General features: G+C 40.8%; 1 protein-coding gene across 1 annotated transcript in view; it reads left to right on the top strand.

The window, feature by feature from the left end:
- Nucleotides 1-26617, top strand: part of FBN1 (fibrillin 1) — a 239417-nt gene that overhangs the window by 122994 nt on the left and 89806 nt on the right. Inside the window, exons 9-21 of the mRNA XM_074366079.1 lie at nucleotides 339-497; nucleotides 4883-5062; nucleotides 5698-5838; nucleotides 7699-7818; nucleotides 10801-10926; nucleotides 12479-12601; nucleotides 15675-15797; nucleotides 16880-17032; nucleotides 20666-20719; nucleotides 22246-22371; nucleotides 24740-24865; nucleotides 25429-25548; nucleotides 25781-25918. Coding sequence (XP_074222180.1) covers nucleotides 339-497; nucleotides 4883-5062; nucleotides 5698-5838; nucleotides 7699-7818; nucleotides 10801-10926; nucleotides 12479-12601; nucleotides 15675-15797; nucleotides 16880-17032; nucleotides 20666-20719; nucleotides 22246-22371; nucleotides 24740-24865; nucleotides 25429-25548; nucleotides 25781-25918 — 1689 coding nt within the window. The remainder of the gene's footprint in view (nucleotides 1-338; nucleotides 498-4882; nucleotides 5063-5697; nucleotides 5839-7698; nucleotides 7819-10800; nucleotides 10927-12478; nucleotides 12602-15674; nucleotides 15798-16879; nucleotides 17033-20665; nucleotides 20720-22245; nucleotides 22372-24739; nucleotides 24866-25428; nucleotides 25549-25780; nucleotides 25919-26617) is intronic.

The raw sequence follows: 26617 nt of genomic DNA, 5'->3' as shown, positions 1-26617 counted from the left end.
CAGGATAGAGACACGTCTCTATAACTAACTGTCACCGCCAGTGATTTTCTTCGTGTCTCTTTCCCTATGGCCCATATGGTTGTAATCATTCGTTCCCACCTTGGGAATGGAATGTGGGACTCAGGCCAAGTGCACCAGCTGGCAGGGGCCAAAGGTGTGAGACAAAGGGATGTCTGACTGCACACCATTCCCGGGCGGTGCACACAGCGTCCCTTCCAGGGCAGAGGGTCCGTGCTTCCTGTCTGAGCCCCAGCGGGAAGTGTGGAGGTGCTGGGGCAGGAGCAGTCCCTGCAGGCTTGATCTCAGTGACATGTGTGATGGTTTCTTTGTCCTGTCAGATGTTCGCCCAGGATACTGTTACACGGCCCTGGCAAACGGGCGCTGTTCTAACCAGCTGCCGCAGTCCATAACCAAGATGCAGTGCTGCTGCGACGTCGGTCGGTGCTGGTCTCCAGGGGTCACCATCGCCCCCGAGATGTGTCCCATCAGAGCAACTGGTAAGAGCCCTTCCACTGATCCGCAGAGTATCCCAGCTCAACCCCGACAAGCCCAGGGGTGTGTGCATGTGGCAGATTTAGTGGAAACCTGGGTAAGTGAATAAGAGTGCAGAAAATAAAAGAGACGACTTCAGGGAAATTTCCCCCAGATAACCAGTAGGGAAGCTATAGAGGTGTGTACAGATAATACTGTTTTCAGGTGCTGTGTGTTACATCGCCTGCCTGTTACCACTGACTAGCAGCCTGACTAGTCAGGAAGTACACGTTCCCTCTTACTCTCGTGTATTTCTTTTGGCACTCATGTAGTCCTCAAAAGCTCAGTAGAATAAAACTCGACTTGTTCAAGAGCCTTTCAGGTAAGTTATTCTGGATACACATTTCCTCCTTCTCTAATGTTTGACACTTTCCTCTTCTTTGTTGCCAAGTGCTGTTGATTTTTTTTTTCTTTCCGATTTCTCTTTCATGTCACATTCATCTCCACATAAAGCTCATTTTCTTGCGTCTGGACCTTTGCAGTAGCCTCCTAACTGGCCTCTATGAAATCCACAGCTGCCACATACCTTTCCCAACACATAACTCATCTGTAGTTCAGTTTTAAAAATTTGTGTCTGGGGAAAATATAGAGAAAGATATCCAGAAAAAAATTTTCCAGGATGATTTCAGACCATATCCAGTGGTCCTAGTCACTCCATTTCTTAAAAATAAAATTCTACTATTGAGCATAGTGTTTAGAGTCCCCAGTTCTGATCCCAGTTCATCTTTTAATTCTTGTTTTTTCACAATAGCTTTATTTTCTATTTCAATTATATGATCAAGCTTTCCTTGAACCCAGGCTGAGCATGTCTAAGCGGAAAAGTTCTTTTTCCCTAAAACTTTCCCTGAGTTTACGTCCTTACTCCCTTGTCCCCACCCCTGCCAGGCCTGCATGTTAAATACCCTCTTGTCGGTTAAGGACCCACTTAGCTCTGACCTAATCCACGTGCGTCCCGAGGTGACCACGGCCGGAAGTGCTGCCTTCTTGCTCAGCGCTCTAGGTTTGTGCTGTTACTGTCACATGGATCCCATCTGCTCCGCTGTGTGCCAGTGTGTGTTCATGTGTTACCTTTTACTAGCTGATCAATCTCATTAGGGGATCTCAGTCATCACAATAGTGCTGTATTCCTTCTGCTTTTTTAACCCTTCTCATGGTACTTAGCAAAAACTTACTGATGGGAGGCATTCAGGTAGCGCGCACACCTTATCAGGTAACATCTTTCCCACTAGTTCTAAGTAAAAACGGGGGTTGTATCTCCTTCTCAAGCTGCTACACTGAAAAGCGTGTGTAAATCAGGAAATTTTTGGAAAGAAAATCAAGGTGATGGTGGATGAATGCAGAGTTAATGAAATGCTTGAGTGTGCTGGTCACAGAATATGAATGTCCCATTATCACAGATACTATTTTTAAAATTCTGTTTAGTACTGAGAATTATGTGTATGGATTAAAGAAAGAAACAAGAAAACCTTTCAATATATTTTAACACATAACAAGCCATATATTTTGTCTGATTTGCTTACTGTCTACGGGCTAAAAATATAATGCACCCTTCTTGGTTCACTAGGGGACCATTTAGTAGGTCACGGTTTAGAAGCACATGACTTTTCACTAAGACATAGCTTGGATACCAGAGAATTGCTTTTTAAATCCATATGTTAACTTAGGAATCAGCAGCACTGACGTAGATTCCTTCCTGTGTTGAGCCTTGAATAGAGGCCGGAGGACTAGAGCAGGTTTAGCTGCCTGAGGACCGACTTTGGGACACATGGAGCAGAAGACCAGGCTTCCCTAGGTGGCTTTGCAGGGAGCTGCCCTCCCAGGGGTCCCGCTGAAGGATGCACAACCTTGAGACAGGCCCTGAGCAGAGCAGGTGGAGAGAGCAAACTAATTTGTAGGTAGGCATGTTTGTTCAGGTGTTCCAGTACCAGTCCTGCAGAGCTCTGGGCTCTGAGCTCATGGAGAGTGGTGACACAGGAAGGGTTATTTCAGATTGGTCAGCCTTTCACTTTTTTAAAAAAAAAATCAATATCATCTCCAAGGGGAGGTGGGAAATGATGGACATCAGCTGAACAAAATTAGCCCCAGGTTGCTGACTCTGAATGTAAGGGGGCTCGATGGAAAGGTATTAAGCTGAAAAAAGTAGGAAACTGTACAGAACCCAGTCTGATACGCTTTCCTGTGGAGGCTGATGACTTGAATGGCATGCTTAAAGTAACCTATCCATCTGATTAGCAGAAATGCTGATAACCTATCCAACTGCTCTTATACAAATCCTAAAAGACTTAAAAAAAAAAAAAAAGGTTGCTTGGTGCTTGGAAGCAGAGTCCCTAAGTATAATTGGCATTCAATTAAATCCAACAGTTAATGAATTTCTCTTGTGTATAGTTTACTGGATAGCACATCCCCGTGATAATTCTGTAAGAAAGATCACCGTGGTTTGACAGGACAGATTGTAGCATCCTGATTCAGGGACGCATATACAGTACATAAATCCTTTATAAACACAGTCAAGTACTATAGAATCTCTGTGGGTTGAAGTTCCAGATAAAGAATAATGCAATAATAGAATTCTCTGAAAACGTAAACTTAACAGGAGTTGGAAATGTCAAATGTGATTGAAAAAGTTTTAGTAATGGCCCAGAAAACAACACCCGGTACATGGTAGCTGGGTATATTTAGCCAAGTGTAAATGGACAGAATGTCCCATGAGGTTGAAATCCAAATGCATTTCAGTAAGACACAGTACTGTGTCTTAGAACAAGGTGGATTTTAATCCACAAGGAAAGTAAAAATACTAGCCTAATTTCTATTGACGGATGAAGCTAGTGTGAAAAGTATGAGAGAATCCCTGTGTGACAGAGTTAATAAAATCATCAATATTTTGGCAAGAAGGAAGAATATTTAAAACATCATATAGTTTACTTACAGAAGAGTTATGACCAAATATGGCTATTTGTAAGGAACATGAAAAATGGTTAAAGTAAATACATTTCTGGAAACCTGGATACTGTTTAAAAACACCTGTTTGGAATCTGCCCCTCCCAAATGTGTCACACTTCTAGATGATTTATTCCAGTAAAGGACTGGCATGGTGAAGAGTGGGAGTCCGTGTATGTGCAGTCGTAGGGAAAAGCAGTCGACTCAGTCAGGGTGGACCAGTCTGAGGGATCATTATGCAGTGTTAACGGCTGACTCACCACCCCTGGTATTCCTTCTGCCCGTGGGCTGCAGCTTCTGTGTCACTGTGTTGTCTTTTACAAATAGGTATTCCTCAGGGCTCTCTCTCCTTACTCCCTTCTCTTCACTGGCCACACCTTCCTTACCCGAGCCCATCCATCTCATAGCTTTAAGTACCACCTACCCACTGATAACTTATATGCAGCCCTGACTTGTTCTCTAGGCTTCAGACTCTTATAAAACTGCTACATGACATCTCTATGTGGATTTCTGATCTCTCGAAATTCGTATGTTGAAAATGGAACTTGGCTTCGACCCACCAGACCCCCGTCACAGATATTCCCATCTCAGTAAAGCCAGTTGCTCAGCTGGAAAACTTGAAGTCAGTCTTGATTTCCTAGTCTCTCAGCCCTGACATTTGCTTCTGCACCAAGCACGACCCATCTGTCTCTGAAATATGCTTCAAGTGTGTTTGCTGCTTTCTGGTTTCATAGCTGCCTCCCTCATCCAGACATCGTTATCTGGCCCTTGGCCTTCTGCAACAGCCTTGCCTCGCCAGTACATTCTCCATACTCCAGAGAGAGTGACCTGAAAATGTTCATCTGATCGTGTCCCACCCCTGCTGAAAACTTCCAGTGACTTCCCATCACACATAAAATAAAATCTAAGCACTAAAAAGTGTGTTCTTTCTTTATTTTATTTTTTAAAACATTTGATTATTGGGGGTAGGTAATTACGTTTATTTCTTCATTTTTAGAGGAGGTGCTGGGGATTGAACCCAGGACCTCATGCATGCTAAACATGCCCGCTACCACTTGAGCTACACCCTCCCCCGACAAAAGTGTGCTCTTAGCTCTGTGGGATCCACAGGTGGAGAAAGTGGCGTTTTATTCTCCCTTGACATGAATTTTGACATAGGTAAAGACTTTCTAGGGTTTAGGAGGGGCGTGTAGTACACACTCTGGGGAGTTTGTTTTCGATTTTGAATTATTGTTCCACTCTGATTACTGCTGTATTAGGAATGGGGATAAAATCAGTTGGCTTTTGTCCTTTTCTCCAATTGACCTATGTGGTTCGAGGATCAATTTTATCCAAAGATTTCTTTAAAAAGTAAGGAAGCCTTCCATGGGCCTATTGCATATGCTGCAGCTCAGCTGTTATGTTTTTTTTCCAGAGGATTTCAACAAGCTGTGCTCCGTTCCTGTGGTCATTCCCGAGAGACCGGGATATCCTCCCCCACCCCTTGGCCCCATTCCTCCAGTTCACCCTGTTCCTCCTGGCTTTCCTCCTGGACCTCAAATTACAGTCCCTCGACCACCAGTGGAGTATCCATATCCATCTCGGGAGCCACCAAGTAAGAATTCAAAAGTCATCTGGCTGTTTTTCCTGCATTAATCAGGTTAACTTTTCTGTTGTCGTTTATGCTGAAGTCATTCAGTAAGTTTACCAGTTCTTTGGTTAAATATTTGGTTTGCCTAGTGTTGTACGTGAATTGCTCAATTTGCCTATTGCCCAGAGGAAAATGGGTGGTTTCATAGTCTCCAGAGATTAAATATCCTTTTGTTACTGATGTTGCAGGAGAGATGTCAATCCGGTTCACAGGGTGAATCAGGATAGGGGAGGTGTAAAATTGTATTCTGGGTTACATGTCGCGCAAAGCAGTTTTGCAAGTAGTTAAATACCAACAACTCACTGCCTTTGTTGTTTTCCTAAACTGGAAGCTTGAGGGTGAGGCAGAGAGAGGGGTGGGGAGAAGCCGGCTGGGGAGCAGGCTGCAGCCGGGCGGCATGACCTGGCCGCCTGCGCCGTGGCCCACAGGTGCTCTGTGTAGGCGGGAGTGGAAACGCTCTGTTGACACCAGACCACCTTTGCCCGGAGCGTGTCCTCCTTCCTTGATGATTCAGCATCTTGCCTGTGAAGAGCAGATTAGGTGCTGATGGAAGATGCCCTAGTTAGAAGTCATGTTAATGGGGTTTAATGTTCCTTCAGGGGTTCTGCCAGTCAACATCACTGATTACTGCCAGCTGTTCCGCTATCTCTGTCAGAATGGACGCTGCATTCCAACCCCTGGGAGCTACCGGTGTGAGTGCAACAAAGGATTCCAGCTGGACCTCCGTGGGGAGTGCATTGGTACGTGATAGACCACTAGGTTGGCACCAAGAGGCTATTGTAATTCTGTTCCATGACTGTACAGGCTTTCAATGGCCGCTGTAACAAATTACCTCAAACTTAGTGGCTTAAAACAGCACAGGTTTATTATCTTGTATTTCTATAGGTTAGAAGTCCAGCATAGATCTTACTGGGCTAAAATCAAGGTGTCGGCAGGGCTGTATTCCTCTTGGAGGCTCTTGGAGAGAATCCATTCTTTACCTTTTCCAGCATCGAGAAGCTGACTGCATTCCTTGGCTGAGGGCCCCTTTCTTCATTGTCAAAGCCAGCAGTGTAGCATATTCAAATCTCCCCCTCTCTGGTTTTCTCTGCCAATTCCCTCTTCCACATTTAAGGATCTTTGTGATTACATTGGGCCCATCTATATATTCCAGGAGGAATGGAATTCCGCAGATCAGCAGCTTTACCTAAGCCCCCTTGCCATGTAGCGGAGTCACAGGTCCTGCGGATTAGGATGTGAACATATTTGGGGGACCATTATCCTTCCTACTGTAGTGACTTTAACTTTCATTGTAAAATACATTCAAAGCATTGCTGGTAACTCTGACTTAAATCATTGATCAAAGCCTGGTTGTTAAAATAAAGCATTAAAATATCCCCAAATTTTGAAAGTTTGCACATTTTACTAATTTAAATGGATAACTTACCGCCTATCTCCACTCAGTAAAAACTGAAGCGAGGAACTTTTAAGTTCTTGACAAGGCAATTAAGCCAGTGAAGGGAGGAAACGTAACAGAAGAATAATCTGTTGGATTGGGTAAAAACACCCAGTTGCCCTCTAATTTTTTTTAAAAATAAATTGCTGTCTTAGTTCTGTTACAAATCTCTCTTCCAATTATGAATCAGGCAGAAATAAGTCGTCCTTGGTTTCTCATGCTGTATCCTTTTCTGGTGATGCGAAAGCCCCCTCGAGCAGCACATTAGGAGAGAGTCCTTCAGTCCTTAGAGGTCACCCAGAGCTGGGTAGGAAAGGGAACACCTAGCTCAGGGTTGTGAGCTCAGGCCCGCACCTGCCACAGAAAGCATGTGACTTCGAACAGGTGGGTTGTCTCCCATAAGCTTTTGCTGACTCATCTTTACAAACAGAGGAATAAAAACCAACTTAACCTGTAAGTATGCTGATAGCTCTAAGTAACTGTAGAGCTAGTGGGAGCCTGTCTGAGAAACAGGTGGAGGTGGTGATAGCCTCCATGGTGGGTGAGGATTGCCCTTTACATGACAGCCGCTTCTGGTTTGTTGTAACATCCTTAGCGGAACTCAGCAGATGACGCTTAGATGTGGTCAGACCTTCTTTTTATTGAAAAATAGAGCATCAAGAGATACTCAGAATCCTGTCCAGAAGCCGCTTCTGCTTGTATTGTTTTTTTTTACGAGGGGGAGATAATTAGTTTTATTCATTGATTTCCGCTTGGAGGAGGTCCTGGGGATGGAACCCGGGACCTCTGTGGGTGGGGAGCATGTGCTCTACCACTTGAGCTATACCCTCCCCCACAGAAGCCACTTCTGAAGCGTTAGTCTGTTTGATCCCCTTAGACCAGACTCAAGGAAGAGAAAACGTCTATCAGCTTGGAGTGCTGAGTTGCTACGTTATTCAGCATTTTTCTCTGGAAAATGACACAAGGAAATAATACACTTGAACTGCTCAGCCAGTCTTCAGGTGGCTGGTGACACTGTTATTGTAGTGGAAAGATAAAGGATCTTTCATTATGATATTTGTGTCTTAAAGGAAAGTGTTTTAACATGTAAAGGAAACCGATAAAATGGTCTTGAGTTGTGTGTTATTGCTGTTTAATTCTTGCTAAAATATACTGTATTTTGCAGATGTTGACGAATGTGAGAAGAACCCTTGTGCTGGTGGAGAGTGTATTAATAACCAGGGCTCCTACACCTGTCAGTGCCGCCCAGGCTATCAGAGCACGCTCACCCGCACGGAGTGCCGAGGTATGATCCTAGCTTGGAATGTGGGACGTGGATGCTAAGTAAGGAGCTTGCTTGGAAGGAATTCAGTGGAGTTTAAGTAACCCTTGCCGGGAGAGGCTAATGTACTTCTGTTGCTTTTTGCGCTTAATTCCAGATATTGTTACTCTGAAGGACAGCATCATAAAATCTGGCCAACAGTCAAATTATTTTAAAAGATGTTTTGTGCCTGTGGGAATATCTTCTTTTTACTACTTTATTTTTTTTGTCCCATCACTATTGTCTCTTAACTTTTAATTGGAGAGCTGGGGAATAGGGTTGTCCTTTGTTGGCACAGAAACTGAGGAAAATTTCAGGTGAGATTTTATACAATTAATTGCTTAATGGAAAGACCTAACAGATAAGAGGTGCCTGTAAGTTCTTGCTGCTAATTAGTCTGGTCGGCAGCAGCATCAGCTGGGAGCAGGTGGGACATGCAGAATTTCAGGTCCTGCTCAAGACCTCGGAATCAAAATCAGTATTTTTAGCAAGATCTTCCAGTGATCTGTATGCATGTTAAAGTTTGGGAGGCACTGCTGTAAAGTTTCCTCACAAAAATGTGCCTTCAGGTTTGTTTATGAATTGACTTGCTAAGCCACTCAGTATACTTTTTATTGGATGACTTTGATGCACTGAGTATCTGCAACAGAAATAATTAAGATGTGCTTCCCACCTCAGGGAACTCTAATATCTGTATCCCTATAAATTTGGCACAGAATAAACTGTTATCATCGATCAGGTAAAGCCAGATACAAGCAAGAAAACCCTCTGTTAAAATTAGATACAAAGAAAGGTAGGGAGGTTTATATCACTTAAAACATTTGTCAGCCATTAAAGAGTTAATTTTCTTTGCCACTTTTAGCAAAAGCTCTTCTATACACTGAAGACATAACAGATGTTTTAATTTTTATTAGTGACTGTTTTCAAAATCTTTGAATTTGGTTTTGACTTAGAGATTTCTTACCATCAGTGGATTTTAATAGACTACTTATCAATAACAATTTTGAGCAGAAAAACCTAGAAAACAGCATTTCAAGCTGTTAATATTTCTAATAATGGTCTACTTACTGAATTACAATTATGGGTACTTTGAATATTTAACTGAATGTAGAACTTTCTTAATATTATAACTGTTGTTTTAAATGGCATGTACAAACGGTATACTAGACATTTTGCAGTAGTGGAAAATAAACTGAAACCAGTGTTTCAAAAGACTACACTGTTAAATAAGCAAATAGAAGACATTATTGAGAGTCCTCAGCTGGGGCAGGGGCCAGCCAGTGCACATGCATGTTATTATCATCAATCTGAGACTTAATTTATTAGAGACTGAGAGTTACCTAGGAGCCTCAAGCACTGTCTTCTTTAAGAGCTGGTGCTAAGTTTCTCCCAAACCCAAGAGGTTGATAACGTGCTCACATTTGGGGGTAGATGAAGGTTGCCACAGAATGCTCAGAAAGGCTGTGAACTAGCTCAGAAGAAGCACACAAGGAGCTGAACAGAAGGGGACAGAAGAAACAGACAGAAACACAGTAGAGACTTTGAATGGCAAGCTTTTAATTTATTTTTGTAAGGCAGTGGGAGCCCGATGACATTTTGAAATGAGCGAGGAGAGAAAAAGCTGAACTCTTTCTACTGTTTATTTTCTCCTTGGGTCTCAAAAAGATTATTGAATCCTAAAAAAAAAAAAAAGGTAGATTATAGAATCTTAAAGAAAAAAGTCTGCTCAAGAATATGTGGCTTTTACTATTTTTTGGAGTGTGGAGCAGGTCAGATTTTAGCAAGGATTAAGAAATAAATGAGAGAGAAAAAGACTGTAGGTTGTTGGCACAAAGATCAGACAGAAGAAAAGCCCAGACGGCCTCAGCTAGTCCAATGACTCGTGTGGAAACCGCTGCTGGATCTGCCCAGAAAGAAAGTGCGTCTGAGGGTCAACCACAAGACACCGTGCAGACGCAGGGTAGACAGTCAGAATAACCAGTGCGCTGTGAGTGCACATTCTTGTCATCCAGAGGATGTTTAGGGCCCTTGTACCCAGGCACACGTGGCCTCAGCTCTGCATGGATAGGTCTGCTCCCATCCAACTCTGCTCGGTCCCCTGGCCTCTAGCTCCCAGGGAGTAAGCCCTCAAAGACTGTGTGCTCTGCAGATAAGGTGGTGTGTGTTCATCCAGGCATGGAGCCTAGAAACTGAGGAGGTTAGATAAGTCAGGCTTCCTCGTTATCCACTTTAGGTTAATTATTAATCTTTAAATGCGAGATCGGATGCAGGTTAGTTGAGTTACTGTCATTTCTAACACTTCCATATTGTGCTCTGTTGTCTACTTTGGCATAATAGCAAACACAAAAGAAAAAAGGGGAAATGCCCCCATGGTCCCAATTGTTTTATTTGGTAGGTAGGATACTCATAAAATTATAAAAGAAAGGCTAAGAATATACAGACAAAACTGCACTTGGACCAGAACTGTCATAAAGAAGGTAGACATTTCAGAATCAAATGATCGATGGTTTTCAGACGGAATTAAGTTTTTATATTATTTTTAATGACATTTCTGTTTTATTGTTCTGATACAGCTGTCAGATCTGCCTTTTTGATCATGAGTTAAAAGACACCAACCAAAGTTCAGTGTAAATAATGATACACACTGGCTCATCAAATTAGTTAGGAAAATGGTGAAAAAGAATCTGTTTTGTTTACGGAATTAAAATTTAAGGAGTCTTATTAGAAATTAAGAGTTAGACTGAATGCTGTTCTGTGGGCATTTTTTTCCCCTTTCATATGTCTTTCAAACTTTATTAGTAATCCTGAATTTCATACTACTTGATACTGAACTTATGTTGAAGAATATTGTTTAGTAACTAAAACCCAAGACTAAGATGATGAATTTGGAGAGGGTGAGAGGGAGGAATAAAATAATTCTCAGTCCCCTCAATATAGTTATTTCTTCCTTTTTAACTTCTATTTTAGACATTGATGAGTGTTTACAGAATGGCCGGATCTGCAATAACGGACGTTGCATCAACACAGATGGCAGTTTCCACTGTGTGTGCAATGCGGGATTTCACGTCACGCGAGATGGGAAGAACTGTGAAGGTAACAGGGCGTGATAATAATGACTAGAGGGCAACAGTGTTATTCCTCGTCTTCCATCGCAGTTCCAACATCAAAAGTCTGTAACAAGACCAAGCCAAACACTGAGGGGAAGGGTCGGAGTATCAAATATATAAACACCTATTCTTATCTGAGAGGAAGACTGGTTTTCAACAGTATGCATGCCTTTAATTCACATTTGTGTCAAATATCATTTTAAATATCAGAGCAGAGCTTGCTATTTAAGGATCCCTGGTAATGAAACTTTTGTAGCATAAGTAATTACTTCCAGACTTTATACAACCAGAATTTGTACCTTTAAAAATAATTCTAATCCCATATATTCTCTAGTCACTTACACTCATTTTTGTTTAAAGTGTCTATGCAGTAAAAAAAAAAAAATACAACTAGTGAATATCTGGAAATGTAAAATTTGAGAGAAATGTTGACTATTCCGAGTGAGCCCTTTATAGTGCCTCTTGAATTAATCACCTCACTTTGAATTGGGCTGTTTCAAACATTTTGTCTTTTCCTCTGCCCTTTTTTTTCCCTAAACTGAAAATACGACAATTATTGATGAGTTTCCACTTCTTAGACCTTTAGCAAAAAAATGAAGAATGCTTCTTATCGTCTTTCCCAACGTCTTTGGGAAAGATCCCAAGAATCTATTCATACATTAAAAGAATTTCAAAATTGTTCTTAGAAACATTTTTGGCAGAATATTATCTCAGTGATTCAATTCAAAGACTTAATGCCAAAATTCTCAGTTGGGATAGGATCTTGTTTAAAAAAAAAATCATAAATTACTTTGGTCTGACTAAAGCCTGTAAGTGAAAACACACCATGTCTAGAAGAGCAAGTGCCTCCTAAGACAGCTGTAATATTAACTAAAATAGCACACTGATGAATTTAAAGAAATAGGATCAAGGGATCCTATAGGTTAGCTGTACGCCACAATCGAGTCTTGCATTTTAAAAATACATTTTTTCCTACCCGTATTTAAATTGGTTCAAACTACCAGCTGTCCTCTGGTTTCCACTTTTTAAAGAATCAGGAAGTAGCTTAAATACATTTCAAATGTCATCCTTAGTTTTGAGGGTTTTTTTATTTTCAGTATATTAGAAATCATAGGGATCTGTAGATATAACCATCAGGCTTTTAACACACTTTTCAGTTTGTAAACTAAACTCTTCCTAGAAGGAGTCTTGGTAGCTTTTATTGAGTCAAATTTCATATATATTTATATGAATTATATATATATATAATTCTGTATGAAATTAATATATATATACATGTGTATATATATGTATATACATGCCATAAAATAACTTTAGCCCTATAGCTTGCATGCACATGTCAAAAATTGAGAACTTGAGATGCATATTTCATACGGCTCTTCTTCTCTTTGTATGCTTTATTTGGATGAAAATTGGCCTTAGACAATAATAACAAAAATAAAGCAATGTAAAGAAACAGAATTATATTGATCCAGATTGGCTTCCTTTGTAAACTTACTCATCCAGTCATCAGAAAATATGTCTTCTGTATTTTTCAGATATGGATGAATGCAGCATAAGGAACATGTGCCTTAATGGGATGTGTATCAATGAAGATGGCAGTTTTAAATGTATTTGCAAACCTGGATTTCAGCTGGCATCAGATGGGCGTTATTGTAAAGGTTTGTGCTGTAAAACTCTAAATCATATTCTTCACCTGTTTTTTCTCTTCTCTGCATTGCTTAGAGCTGCCACCTTTCCTTATCGATTCTCCTGATTTCAAGTACCCTGATTCTGGGTTAGGAAACTGGAGCTCTTTCTTAAGTCCACCCATCCAGAGAGCTATGGTTTATGCCCAGAAGGCAGTTCTTATTTCAGAAAGGGTGTTTGATGTCTTCTCAGAGGAGCCGGATAGGCTCCATAGCAAATGAATGAGAAGCTGCACTGCCGTTTGGACTACCAACAGATGTGAGCATCTTTTTCAGTAAGCTGTCTTCTTCCTCTTCCTTGTAGTTGAGGAATAATGGCCCTTGGCTTCTTGATGGCTGTCATTTGCCAACTCTTCCATCTTTACCAGGACAGACTATTGTAGACTCTTACGGCAGTGATCTCTTCTTCATAATTTCCTCCATATACCTTAAGAAACACAATGCATTTAAGCTTTATCAAGTCACAGAAGCAAAAATGGGAAGGAGGTTTAAGCAGAAGAAATAAAGGAATTTTTGAAATAATTTCATTTTTCTGGGTAGTGAAACAAAATGAAGATTTTTATTTGTGCTGCTGAAAACTGGGGTCCTGAGAATTGTCATCAGAGGTAAACTTGTGCTTAGTGGCTCTTGCCTCATGCAGTCAAGGATGAGGAGCTATTGCACTTGTGTCTAAGATCTGAGTTGGAACCAGGCTTCTCAAGGAACCTCATGCTCAAAACAGGTCCAGGAAATCTGCAGAAACACTGCACTCAAAGCCTTCTGCTCATAGTCGAAGTACAGAGCAGCAAGCTATTCAAGATTGAGAAGGCAGGAGAAACATGTATGGTTCCTCTTCTCTGGGTGCCCCTGGTGGGCAGCTTTGGTAAAGAGGTCGTGCAAGAAAGCCTTGTATTGAGTCTTCGGCGAGATGTGTATTTTGTCTAGGCTTAAAAGAGCTTCTAGCCCTTGGTTGTTTACCTACGTGCTCTCTGACCTTCCTTCACATCAGTGGCTCCTAATACTGTACAAATCTTCCTTCACAGCAAGAGAAAGCATTTTTTTCAAATTTGAAGTCAGAAATTGGTTTCTGTACTTTTGAGCTATGTGCTGGGTGGAACTGACAGTTGTGAAGACAAGATTAACATGTGGAAATATTCTACAGTGTTAAGACAACATACAACAAAGCACTAAATTGTGCAGTAATATTAAGTGCTGTGCAAGTGAAAAAGAAAGGGGAAGGGAATGATTGCTGGAATATTGGAACTAGGCTTCCAAACAAAATAACAGAAGGAAATGTGAAAGCCCCTTTGTGAACAGACCTTTTTCAAGAACACTCCTTTTACCCATTAACAGAGCATGCTCAGATTTAATTTTAGTGCCTATAGGCTGCTGGTGACCCCAGCCACAGCCTCTTGGTCATGGTGGCCAATAGATAATGCTAATGTAACTATTTCAGAGGATATTATGACCTCATAGGTGAAACTAGGTTTTGCAACTGTTTGCAACCAGTGAACTAGTATCTTACCAATAAAATGGATTGTTCCGTTCATCTGAAAGTGCCTGCTGGTTCTAAAGCTCTGACTAGCATTCTGGCTTAAGAATCAGAGCTAGAGAGAAAGAGAGAAGGAGAATGGCCTGTATTCTTACCTATGCCTTCTTTCTGATCTTTAGAGAAGGTGGAGTAGTGAGAACAAAGGAGGAAGAAAGGAAAGGAAGAAATGTATGCTGAATTCTTTTCCGTAATTTTTCTCTTGACACCAACAGGGAAAGATTTTCTCTTCTCCCCGAGCGCTTAGTTGACACCACAAAAATGTGCCTGCTCAGAGTTGAATAAGCAAAGCTAATTTCATGTCTACAGTTAACTCATCTGATGACCAGCTTGGCCTTGCTGATCAGTCTCTGAAGGTTGAGGCCACTGTCTGGGAGCAGTCCCTTCTGGATCTGTTATGTCTCTGTCCCCAGTGAAAAGCCTTCGTGTGACTTTTCAGGCTGTCGTCACCCTTGTTTTACCATAGGTCTCAACTGGCATAAAAAGGTGACCCGAATAACTGAACCAATTGGAGTTCATGTATTTAAATATAACTGCTGTTTTAAAATACAATCTGTACACGGAATCTTGGACCATCGGGATATATTTTGTGCCAAATAACACAAGCTGAGCAAAACGCAGAGGTGTTTCAGTCTCAATTTGCCTTTTTAAGGTCAGAAGAAAGGAAATAGTCACATACACTAGTTGTATATTATAAAGGGAGTTGTTATAAAATGACTTGCTTCAAAGTGTTATATGTTTTCCAAAACACAATTTTGGTACCATTTCTACTTTCCCGAATTAAGGGGGAAAAATATCTGCTAATATTAGTATGTGCCCAATAAAGTCTTTTAGCAGACCTCCCTAAGTATACACATATGATACTATAAAATACTTGTAATGCTTAAGAGATTTTTCTTTGCTGGGTTCCAATTGCTTACAGCGCTGTTTTTGGCTAGGAATGGTCATCACAGGCATCCATATTCATTTTCTGTTCCTTTTTTATGGTGTTCCATCAAGACTTTAGTTCTGTGTCTCCTCGTGTCATTCTAAGTGTCCCAGAGAGTGAAGGCATGAGTGATACTGGAATAGACACCAGTCTGGGTGTTGGATGCCAAAAGGAGAAGCTTCCTGCCCAGGTCAAAGATGCAGTTTATTATCAAGCTCAATTCCTGACAGCCCTGGAAGAACGGCCATGTGAAACATTACACAAGACCCTTTGTCTTGTAGCTGTCACTTCCCCTCTTCTTCCAATTCTGTTTTGCCTTTGTGATTCTTGTTTTGGATTTAAAAAAAAAATCTCAGGAGAATGTTATTAAAATAGCTTCCTATGGAAAAGAAATAAGCTCAGACCGTTTCTCTCTCCCAATTTTTATTCCTCTTCTCTCAAAGGAAAACAAACTGCATCTCATTGGGCTTTTATTGTTGATGCCGCATTTTATCTTGAATGCTCCCCATTTTCAAGTCTCAGAATTGGAAATGTGTTCTGGTTGTAGGTAAAGTCACTTCGTTTTTCATAAATGCTTTTTCCCACCACAGATATTAATGAGTGTGAAACGCCTGGGATCTGCATGAATGGGCGCTGTGTCAACACTGATGGCTCCTACAGATGTGAATGCTTTCCTGGACTGGCCGTGGGCCTGGATGGACGCGTGTGTGTCGGTAAGATTAAAGCCATGACTATATGTACGATGGAGATGCACCCTCTGTCAGTATCCACCAGGAACAAATGCACTCTACCATAGCAGATATGATGCAGTTAATATTTGTGGGGCAACAGACTAATAGGATGAGTTCTCTTCTTGGATAAAGTGGATATTAATTTAAAGGATAGAACAATTAGCTGAGATAAATGAAAACCAAAGGGATCTGCACCCCTCCTTCCCTGTTGTCTTTCCTAATCCCCTAGCTATCCTCAATTTCCCCCAACCTTCCTTTATTGATAATGGTCTTTGAAACTGGCCTGTATATGCTCATTATCTCATGGTGAACATTTCATTTTCATCTAGGGAATTAAATGTCCAAAGGGAGCTATAGAAGGCAAAGGAGGATGTGGATAATCAAGAAAATTACATGATAATAGTTTTACGTGGCTTTATACAAAGTTTGAGATTTATTGAGAAATAGATACAAGTTTTATCTGAATTATTTTTAGGAAAGGTAGTCAGTAAACCCTTTAAATTGAGAGAAGATTGGACATAGCTGGAAATCCCCTCCTGCTGGTAAAGACAGCACAGCTAAACTGACCAGTATCTACAGATTTGTATAAATGAACCTTTTACAGACTAAACATCCTCCTCTTTGAAACTATATCTAATTCAGATATTCGATAATCACATGTTTATTTTGAGGTGGGCCATATTTCTAATAAAGACCTTATTTATTGTAAAGTGAGCTTGAATGGCCATCCATCATTCATTCAGCATTTATTAAGTGCCTTCTCTGTAGAAACCTGGGGAAGGAAAAAAATGAGTGTGATATAATCCCAGCCCTGGAGGACCTCCCAGTTGGGTAAACCGTGGTAGTCCCTAGAAAACTGAGAGTCTGGTGGTTGATTGGAAGCTGAATGCTGAATGATTTGCTTTGTTTTGTTTTCTAGTGAGACCTAATACGAAAGGCATTCTGTATGAGTTAGAACAGGGATGGCGGGTAAATAAAGCCAGCATGAACCTTGACCTGGGGAGGAGGGGGGCTCCCATCTCTTTGAAGCGACAGTGTGATGACAGCCGCGTCTTCCTGTTTAGACACACACATGCGGAGCACATGCTATGGTGGATACAAGAGAGGCCAGTGTGTCAAACCCTTGTTTGGTGCTGTTACCAAATCTGAATGCTGCTGCGCCAGCACTGAGTATGCTTTCGGGGAGCCTTGCCAGCCGTGTCCTTCACAGAATTCAGGTATGTGGTGTCGTGGGGATGCACTCGTGCTGTCGGGCTTCTGCCACCGCCTGCAGTCTTTGCATGTAGGGAAGTCACAGGGAAAGATTACGTTATGCTCTCCAGGTACATCGCATGCCTTGCTGGGGGCTTGGCAGGGGGGCTGCTCAGGCTCTGATCACGCGTCACTCGCCGACCTAGCAATCACTTGGATCATGCAGCACATTCGTGCCTCCTGTCTGAGCTCCTCCACCTCAGTAGGATACATGCAACTTACCTTGTTTCCTAACATAGTTTCGCAGTATCTGCATTTTGCAAGAACTATTATCGAAGCAGAATTTTACAGAGTGTAAAAGTAAATAATTTTCAAATTACCTGAATATTTCCAGCATTTTTTTTTTCCAAAAGTCCCTTTGTGAATTTTGGTCAAATCCTTTCATGTTGATTTAGGTGTGCTTTTCCTAAATGATTTTATTCAATCCTAGGGAAAAAGTATTTTTCTCAATTTAAAGTGACATGGCGTAGTGAAAGGAAAACTGGTCAGTGAGTCAGAATTCTGCTTCCCAGCCACAGGCCAACAAATTACTTAATTGGAGGGTTCAGTTCTTTGTGGATTTTTGTTTATTTAGGAATTTTTCTTACCTACTTTCAAAGGGGTTTGAGATGGCTTACATTAGTAAACGTACATAAAATAGAATAATACAGAAAAGGGATCCTTAGGTTTTTTCATCTACAAAATAAATTGTCCTGGATAATCCAGAAGATCCCCTCCAGTTGTAAATTATTTCTATTCATAAGGCAAAAATAGTTTACTGAAATGAAAGCAATAGACTGTCAACATTTGAACATAATTTTAAGGTAGCTTGGCAGATGACTTCTAATGTCCTAAAACAGAGTCAGTCCTAATATTGAAAACATGTAGCACTGATTGGTTGGTTTACATCTAAAATTTAGTTAATTTATTTCTGGCTTAGATACAACCAATTCAAGAGGAACTCATGGTTTTTAAACATTTTCCATTTTGAAAATAATAATAGTTGAAATCAGACAGTTAGAAATTAAAATATATTATGAGAAATTAGAGAAGGTTAAATGGAAGAGCTGAAAGAAAATGGGGCAATGCCAGTTAAAGAAAGAAAGCTTTATTCTGCATGAGAACTTCACCCAGTGAGTAATGTAGAAAGTGTCATTCTACATATGATTACTAATCAATTAGATACATGTTTGCAATAACACTTCAATTTATAGTATACAAATATAATTCTGTCCAACAAAGATACTTCCATGTAACTGTATAGTTGTATATTATTAATATCATCCTTTCGTATGTTACTTGAACTTTTCAAAGAACTTTTCTTACATACTTTGAATTTACAAAATAGGTAAGTATCCTGAAAACTGGTGCACAAAAATATCGGTGATTTGTTCCTGTCTTGAATGGGTAGGAGAGACAAAACTTAGAATCTAGGACCATTGGTGCATACAGTTCTCTGTTTTTACATTTTCCTCTGAACCAAGTACATCTCCAAAGAATTTGTATGATACAGAGGAAAATGAAGTAGCCTTTGAAGTAGCCTTATAAAAAGATGACCAAAAGAGACCAGATTTCTTTAAGCAGTAAAGCTTAAAGAGAGCTGTATTTGAAGCTCAATTCTGCTAGCTTCTGTTTTATATTTGAATGGATTTACACAGAAGAGGCCCATGTGTAGAAGTGGTTTCATTCAGTTTGGTTTCTCCGCTCCTTTGGTAGATGAAATTGCCAAATAACGAAGGGTTGAAGTGGAGGCTATCCCTTATTTCAGGAGAGAGGAGGGATTTTAAAAGGTACTAGAAATATCCAGAAGGACTATCTTTAGTCAATCTAGTCAACTCAAACCACCCAGCATCTAAAGCTCATCTTCGTGCTCTGGAAGCCAAATTAGCTACATGTGAAGATACATCTCCCTGGCTGCTGAGCTTTTACTCTTGTAGAAATTGGTCAGTAAAACCCACAGAAGAGCAGTTACTAGGAATGTTCTCATCTGTCCTCACTCTGCCGTGTGCGTGGCACAGTGCGGAGTTAGCTCAGTAACACCTACCATTCACTGAGTGCTTGAGCGTGTTCTCTCAGTAAATCTGCGGAACTGCCAAGTGAGTTGGGTAGCATTTTCTACGACTTAGGATGCGGGAACTAGAAGAGGGAAAGGACTTGCTCCCAAGACCCCCAGCGTAAGCACTGTCATCAGCATTCAAGCCCACGCTGATCTGAATTCACTGCAGTTTTGAGTCTGGCACCAGCCCCTGCCCGAATGGAAAAGAACCATGACAATGATTTGCTTCCATTGAGACCAAACATCAGCTAATTTAGTGCTAATTACAAAACTGGTTTTGGCAAAAATGGCACGATTTTGTTTTTCCTGTTTTGTTACTTACACTGTTTCCTGAGTGGTTTAATTAACTGTTGATGTGAAGCAATACAGAGGATGTGTTTCTTTCTGCTCCCAGTCCCTGACTTTCAAACCCAGTGGTGATCACCTTCCCATTTGTTCCTTTTTTTTTTTTTTTGAGATGATTGAAACATTAAGGGATTTCACCCTTTTAAGAGGATTGAAAAATTAACGAATTTCATCACTTTTCTCAAATTTCTGTTTGCTGGAAGACAGAGGCTCTGAAGCAGTCAACCTTCGTCTCTTTAATCTGTATAACTCATTTGCATCCCCTGTCATCCAGAATGCAATTTTTTAGCATGTGGACGTATAGGAACTATTTGCTTCAGCACTGAGGTGCAGTCGAGCTCTGTGAAAAAGGACCATACCTAGTATTCAGTTCTCCTGCCCCTTAAGCACAAAGGAGCTGCATTTGACCATGAGACTCTGTAGTTGCCAGAAACCATGGGCAACTAAGGAAGCACTTTAGTTTCTTTTCCTTGGATTGAGTATGATTCCTGTTAGTTCTCCATTGTCGTCAGTCATTCTTAGGTTCATCTAAATCTTGTTGGAATTGTGTATAAAATATTGTATCTATTTTAAGAAATAGGAATCCGATTCCATCGCGAATTTGGGAATTGAACACACCTCGATTTCTTCAGTAAGATCTCACAGTTTTAACGTTATGGAATACCTTCCCTGTGGGTTTATCATATAGAATGAATGTAGTATCCTGATGAATTACATGTATTTAAAAATACAGGTAAATGCAAGTGTAGATACTTTGTTGTTTTTGTGAGAGGGAAGGTAGAGAATTTGCAGAGAGAAATGAGAAAATGTTAAGAACTTGATTGTAACTGAAAAAAAAAATAGCTCAAACTAGGAAAAAATTTATTCCCAAGATGGTGGGAGAAAGTTTTATTAACGGCTAAGAAACCACATTTTCACAGGCACATTTCACCGTACGTGTAAAGTGGTCCCTGGTGAACAAAAATCAAGTCACGGGAAAAACACCTTTTCCGAAAGTGCTTTGCACAAGGAATTGCTGTAACTTGCCTGTATCCTTAAAAGCCGTTTTCCACGGTGATTGCGGAGCCTGGTGTGACTCCCTGGGGAGATGCCTCCTTTTCCATTACCACTTTATTTCCGTTGCACTCACTTTGGAGGAAATGACTTGTGCAAAGCCAAGGGCAGGATCAACCTGTTCTGCAAACAAGGGCATCACTTACTATCTGTTAATTTATTGCAGCGGAGTACCAGGCGCTCTGCAGCAGTGGGCCGGGAATAACGTCGGCAGGCAGTGGTAAGGACTCGCTTTGAAATTCACTACCTTCAGCGTGTGCAGAGGCAGCACTGGGCCTTCCTGGGGGTCTCCAGTCGGTCCCTTTACCGCAGTCTGGTCTGACTCTCCTCTCTGGCCGTCACTGCATGACATTCCTGGGACACCTAGAAGCCCCCAGTGTGGGGACAGCAGCCGTGGCACAGTGGGTCCTGCCACTGCAGGGTGTGGGGGTTGGTGCTGAAGGATTGAGTGCCCTCCCAGGGTGGTTTATGTGGATGAGATGCAATGACTGTGGTCACTCATTCATTCATGAGAAAGGGCAGCCTGGTGGGTCTACCACTATAAAGTACAGTTCAGGGTTACAGACTCAAGGGAACTGTTTTCTGCACATTGGGAACGCTTTCTTAACTGCCAAGTGCTCGGTCATTATCAGGTGGCAGTAGGGAGCCATCTTGCATTTTGTAGGAGCCAGTGTTAGCAATTAACCAAGTTGGAAGAAAATGAACTATTTAAGTGTAGGAGTTAGAATGGAGAAATATTGGTGCCATAAAGAGAAATTCAAGTTAGAAGGGGGAAATTGGAACAAGTGTAGAAATAGGCGACAAGAAAGAGGAAGGGGTTATTTATATACAATGAGATGATTTGATTCAAGAGAGTTCTGGAAAAAAAATAGACTGGCTGAACTGATTGTCAGTTCTCTTGATTGAGTTCATCGTTACGTGTGGATGAAGAAGGGGCAGGGTGGGTATTTGGAGGAGAAAGGAGGAGAAGTAAGGAAATTAATAATGAATAAAGAGTTCATGGGGGACCTGGGGAAGAAAAAAAAGGTCAACCAAGATTTTTGGAAGAGTCGGGCAATAAAATTTGAGACTGGCGTTCACTGTCATTTGGCATCACCCTTGACTATTACAGCTCTCAGGACCCAGCCTCACCTGGCTAGAGTTGCTCTTCCAGAGCAGGTAGTGTTAGAGCAGGCTTGGACCGATGACTAGGTTTGCTGCAGACAGTCCCAACACAGAGTGGAGAGGGCGTGTGTGTTCATGGCAGAGTAAGAGATTTAAAGTGAATAAACAGAGTTCATATTTTAATTTAACCTTGAGAATATTATTGAACCTACGAAAGTCTGAATCACGAGAAGGACACAATCACCTTGTTTTTAGGCTAAGTCTGGTGGCAGTGTAGAAGGTAGATCAAAGAGGGATGGACTGATGGCAGGGAGACCAGTTGTAGGAACTTGGGCTCCGGATATGATCCACTTTTCCATCTTGATGTTTAGACAAGAAGTCCAGGGGTTCTCCTCTAGATTAAGGATTGGTAATCTTGTAGTTCTAGCTCAGATGCCAAGTTCTCTCAGGGACTGGTGGAAGGAAGATTTGACTCAGAATATCTTATTGTAAGAAAAAGGGACCAAGCTTTCTCATCAAAGAGAACTTTTATTTTCACGAGGTCCTAAGAGCTTTACATTTATTGTAATTTTTTTTTTTATTGTTCACTTGATGTTTACTTTAGAAAGTTACTGATTTGGGGCTTTTTTCTGTGTGGTGCAGATATAAATGAATGTGCATTAGATCCTGATATTTGCCCAAATGGAATTTGTGAAAATCTCCGTGGGACCTACAAATGTATATGCAATTCAGGATATGAAGTGGACTCAACTGGAAAGAACTGTGTTGGTAAGAAGTCTTACCTGTTTTCTAAGACGTTTCGTGCATCATGCACATCTTTTGTTGCTTGAGGGAAACTGCTTGTGAGTAGCTTAAAGGACCGGACAAATGGATTCTCCACACTCTGGGTGTCTGCATGGCACCTACATGTCTTGGTTAACTAAAATCTGCGCAGCTGAATCCTGACAGTTTAGATCTTTTGTTTACTCAAATGGTGGAACATGGTGGGAGTACTGTCCCTCATACAGCGTACAGTTCTCTAATTCAGCAGGCTGAAGCAGAGGCCGAACCTTCTAGCTGCCTCTGTTGTTAGGGCTGCTGCAGATTGTCATTATCTGCAAAGTAGACATAGCCATCCGTCATTTTCGAAAAAGCAGAAATCTTACTTTGAATATTTTCTTCTCCTTTCCTTCCTAATATGTGGCCTTTGAACACACATAAAAAGAACTAATAGCACATGAAAGCATCTTATTTGCTCCCATTTAAATCAGCTTTCACCTGAGTTTCAGGCTTAAACAAGTACCTAACAGAATGGAGAATGGAAGCAGGTCAGGGGAGCTACAGATTTATCATAAAACCCCTCTTCTTTCGACTACAGGCTTCTTTTTCTCTCCCTAACTTTTATTACTGGCCCAACCCTGGCCCTTCCTTTATGGTCTACGTTGAATTTTGAGACATGAATTTTTCCTTTTTCCCACCCTTAATTTTAGGGCCCTCTTTTGGGCTCAGTGATCAGTTGAGAATGCGTGGTACTTTCAAACTAGTTTCACTCAAAAAAAGGTTTACTATTTCATTTTTCTGTAATAGCCTCTCTACATTGGCACAAAAAATCATAATGTATTTGGGCAGGCCACAAAGACACAGAGATGTTTTAGCATCATCCAAAAATCACCCCATGGGAAGCTAAAGGGAGAGTCTGGTGAGGCAGTGGGGGTTCTTCCTCCAGTGCTTTGGTATAGACTCCAAAGTTGGGCACATGGTCATCAGGTCAGAAGTATGTTCACAGTTCAGATCATGTTCAGAGGTAGGAAGTTAGGAACCAAAGGTCCACTCCAGCCACTTCCCACACAGAGTTCCAGGGACTGGCTAGTTTATATCTTAATCTTCAATTTCTCAACTTAAGGCTCCAGATTCTTCTGATGTGATCAAAGTTTAAGAATTACAATAGTGACCCTTTTGGGAAGTGTTAGCATTCCTTATATAATTTTGATAGAATTCTCAGCATGGCGTTTGCTCAGACAATAAGTTAACTTTATACTTGATTTCCCCATATTTTAAATACTTCATAAACACTGCCCTCCATATCTGCAAGTTTTCCATTCAAGGATTCAACCAGCCTTGGATCAAAAATATTTGAAAAAAAATTCCAGAAAATTCCAAAAAGCAAAACTTAAATTTGCCCATGTACCAGCAACTATTTACATAACATTGACATTGTATTGGGTGTTATAAGTAATCTAGAGATGATTCAAAGTATATGGGATATATGAAAATACTGTGCCATTTTGTATAAGGGACTTGAGCATCCATAGGTTTTGGTATCTGGGTTGGGTGTGCCTGGAACCCTGATCCCCTGCAGATACCAAGGGATCTCTGTATGTTGCTTATTTAGTGTATTTACTGTTTGAACCCATGCGGCTCTCCAGTGTTAAAACTGTGTCCCTTAAGGGCTATTAGCTTGTTAAATGATAATCTGAACAGAATCTCTCAATGGTAAAAAGTTCCTTGTGAAGTCTGTTGTGTGGTCTGTGATAGAGTTTAGCTCAAAGGGGTATATGAAACTATTTAAGTTCTGCACTTCCTAAATTATCTTAGTAATATATACCAAAAGTTTGATTTTGCATCAGACAGGCCTGTTACTCAGCTGAAAGCAAAGAGTTTTCCTCAGCTCTCTGAATCTTGAGTCTGCAGTCCTCATGACAGTTATAAACTCTACAGATTACTTCATACTTTGTAAACATAACTGGAGACCATTTAAATTATTCTAAAGAAGAAACGCCTATCCTGGAATTAACACATAGCGAAGAGGGATCATACTTTCTAAATATTTATTTAGTTCCTTTAACCAATAGGATTAGTCCTCTTAATTCTGGCACAATGAAACAATTACATAAAGATTAATGACTTCCAGCAATCTAAGTTTTCTTCCTGCTAAAGAAAGAAGTAAATTAAGCAATGTCTGGTGACTTCAGACTTTGTGGACACCTAGTGCAGATCAAGCCTCTATTTTCCTAAAACAGATAATTTTGGCAAAAGCCAAAGCCTCTTTCCTTGAATTAATCACATCATTATGACCTTAGAAACTTAACCTAAAATGCAAAGAAATTGCGTGCAAGGGATGAGCTCTTTTAAAAGTTCACGTTTTTCGGTTTTCCAGATATTAATGAATGTGTACTGAATAGTCTACTTTGTGACAATGGACAATGTAGAAACACTCCGGGAAGTTTTGTCTGTACCTGCCCCAAGGGATTTATATACAAACCTGACCTAAAAACCTGTGAAGGTAAGACATATTTTTGTTCTTACAGCAAGTACTCTGCTCTCTTTTGGAGCACCACTGGAAAACCGCAAACATAAATTCGAGCAGCTTCTGTTTTGGACAGCTGTGTCACTTGGTTGAGATTCTGTGGTCCTAAATGACACTTGTATGCCCTTTGTAAGCTACTGATGACACTTACCTGCAATTGACATTTTATTTGCCATTTATTTTTCATTCAAATGCCATTTAAAAGTACTCCTTTTGTATTTGCCTGCATTTGTCATTTAATTTGCCATCAATTAATAGATGAAGAAAATATCAGATATATGCTGTTTGAGTTAGCAATTCAGAAATCACACTTCATTTGCTCCAGATTTTTTGAATAAAAAGATTCAGCCATGTGCTGACCATAGTGATGTGCTCAACTGTTATTTTTGGCATTCCATCTAGTCTAGAAAAAAAAATCTATCTAGGCCAGCCTTGCTATCTAATGAAGAATACGTGGTAGCAATTGAGGCCAAAGTTTAAATATTCATCCACGCCTAAGTCTGGTTTTCAGCAGTAATGTAGACCCGTTTTTGTTTCAGACATCGATGAATGTGAATCAAGTCCTTGCATTAATGGAGTCTGCAAGAACAGCCCAGGCTCTTTTATTTGTGAATGTTCTTCTGAAAGCACTTTGGATCCAACAAAAACCATCTGCATAGGTATTTATCTTTCTGAGACTGATTTTCCTATGTTTATCAGTGCTGCTGTATTTAATGTCCATTCTGATTGCGAATGAGTTTCAGTATGGGAGAACAGAATTTTAAATGATCATTATTTCTTGTTTCATGATACTATTCTTGCTGTAACTCCAATGCACATTTTGAATTTTTGATATAGAGCCTAATAAGTACCTATTAAATACACTCTGCCCTCCTCCCCCCGCCCCTGCAGAAACCATCAAGGGCACGTGCTGGCAGACTATCATCAATGGGCGGTGTGAGATCAACATCAATGGGGCCACACTGAAGTCCCAGTGCTGTTCCTCCCTCGGTGCTGCCTGGGGGAGCCCGTGTACCCCGTGCCAAGTCGGTAAGAGAAGGGGGTGCTGTGGCTCCTGTGCCCATCGCTTTGGGCACTTTGCTTAGAAAGGGGAAACCCAGAACTTGGTGTACGTAGCTTCACATGGGAATTTTAGAAGATTTAACTCCGATGACCTCAGTGAAACATATTGCTGAATAGGAAACTTAAGAGAAACATCAATGACAATAATTTTAAGTGATTCGGTTAATTTGTCGTTTTCTATCACCACCCTGTAATGTGCTTCTGTGGTGAGGCTTTCCTAGATCAGCAGTTCCTATGGGCTCTCTCGGGAACCTCATGATTAGGGGTCCCGAGCTTTTGACAGGAACAGATTTTCTTGCCAAAAAAAAAATGCTGTAAAGGAGCCAGTGTTCATGACTAAATTAAAGTTGTTGCAAAGCTGAGGTTTGAGAGCCTTGCTGATGATTTTGTTGATTCAGTGTCCACATACATAAGTGTGTGGATTTACATAGTGTGAGTGCTGCAGGGCATGGGATCTTCCAGTTCTAGACTTTGTTTTCCACACTCATGTTACAGCAGTCCTGCAGTGTGGTTTGTATTTTGGGGCTAATAGCAAGAGAGAAATCGAGTCAGTTCCCTTCTTAGTCATTGCCTTGGCTCGATCTTTAGGGCACCTCTAGGTCTTTTAGGATATCTCAGATGAGGTGAGCTTTATTCAAGAAGACATTTCAGTCTTCTTCATCACCT

The sequence above is a fragment of the Camelus bactrianus genome, chromosome 6 (assembly GCF_048773025.1).
Source record: "Camelus bactrianus isolate YW-2024 breed Bactrian camel chromosome 6, ASM4877302v1, whole genome shotgun sequence".
NCBI lineage: Eukaryota > Metazoa > Chordata > Mammalia > Artiodactyla > Camelidae > Camelus > Camelus bactrianus.
The sequence above is the reverse complement of the archived record's forward strand: the minus strand, read 5'-3'. Positions and strand labels throughout refer to the sequence as shown.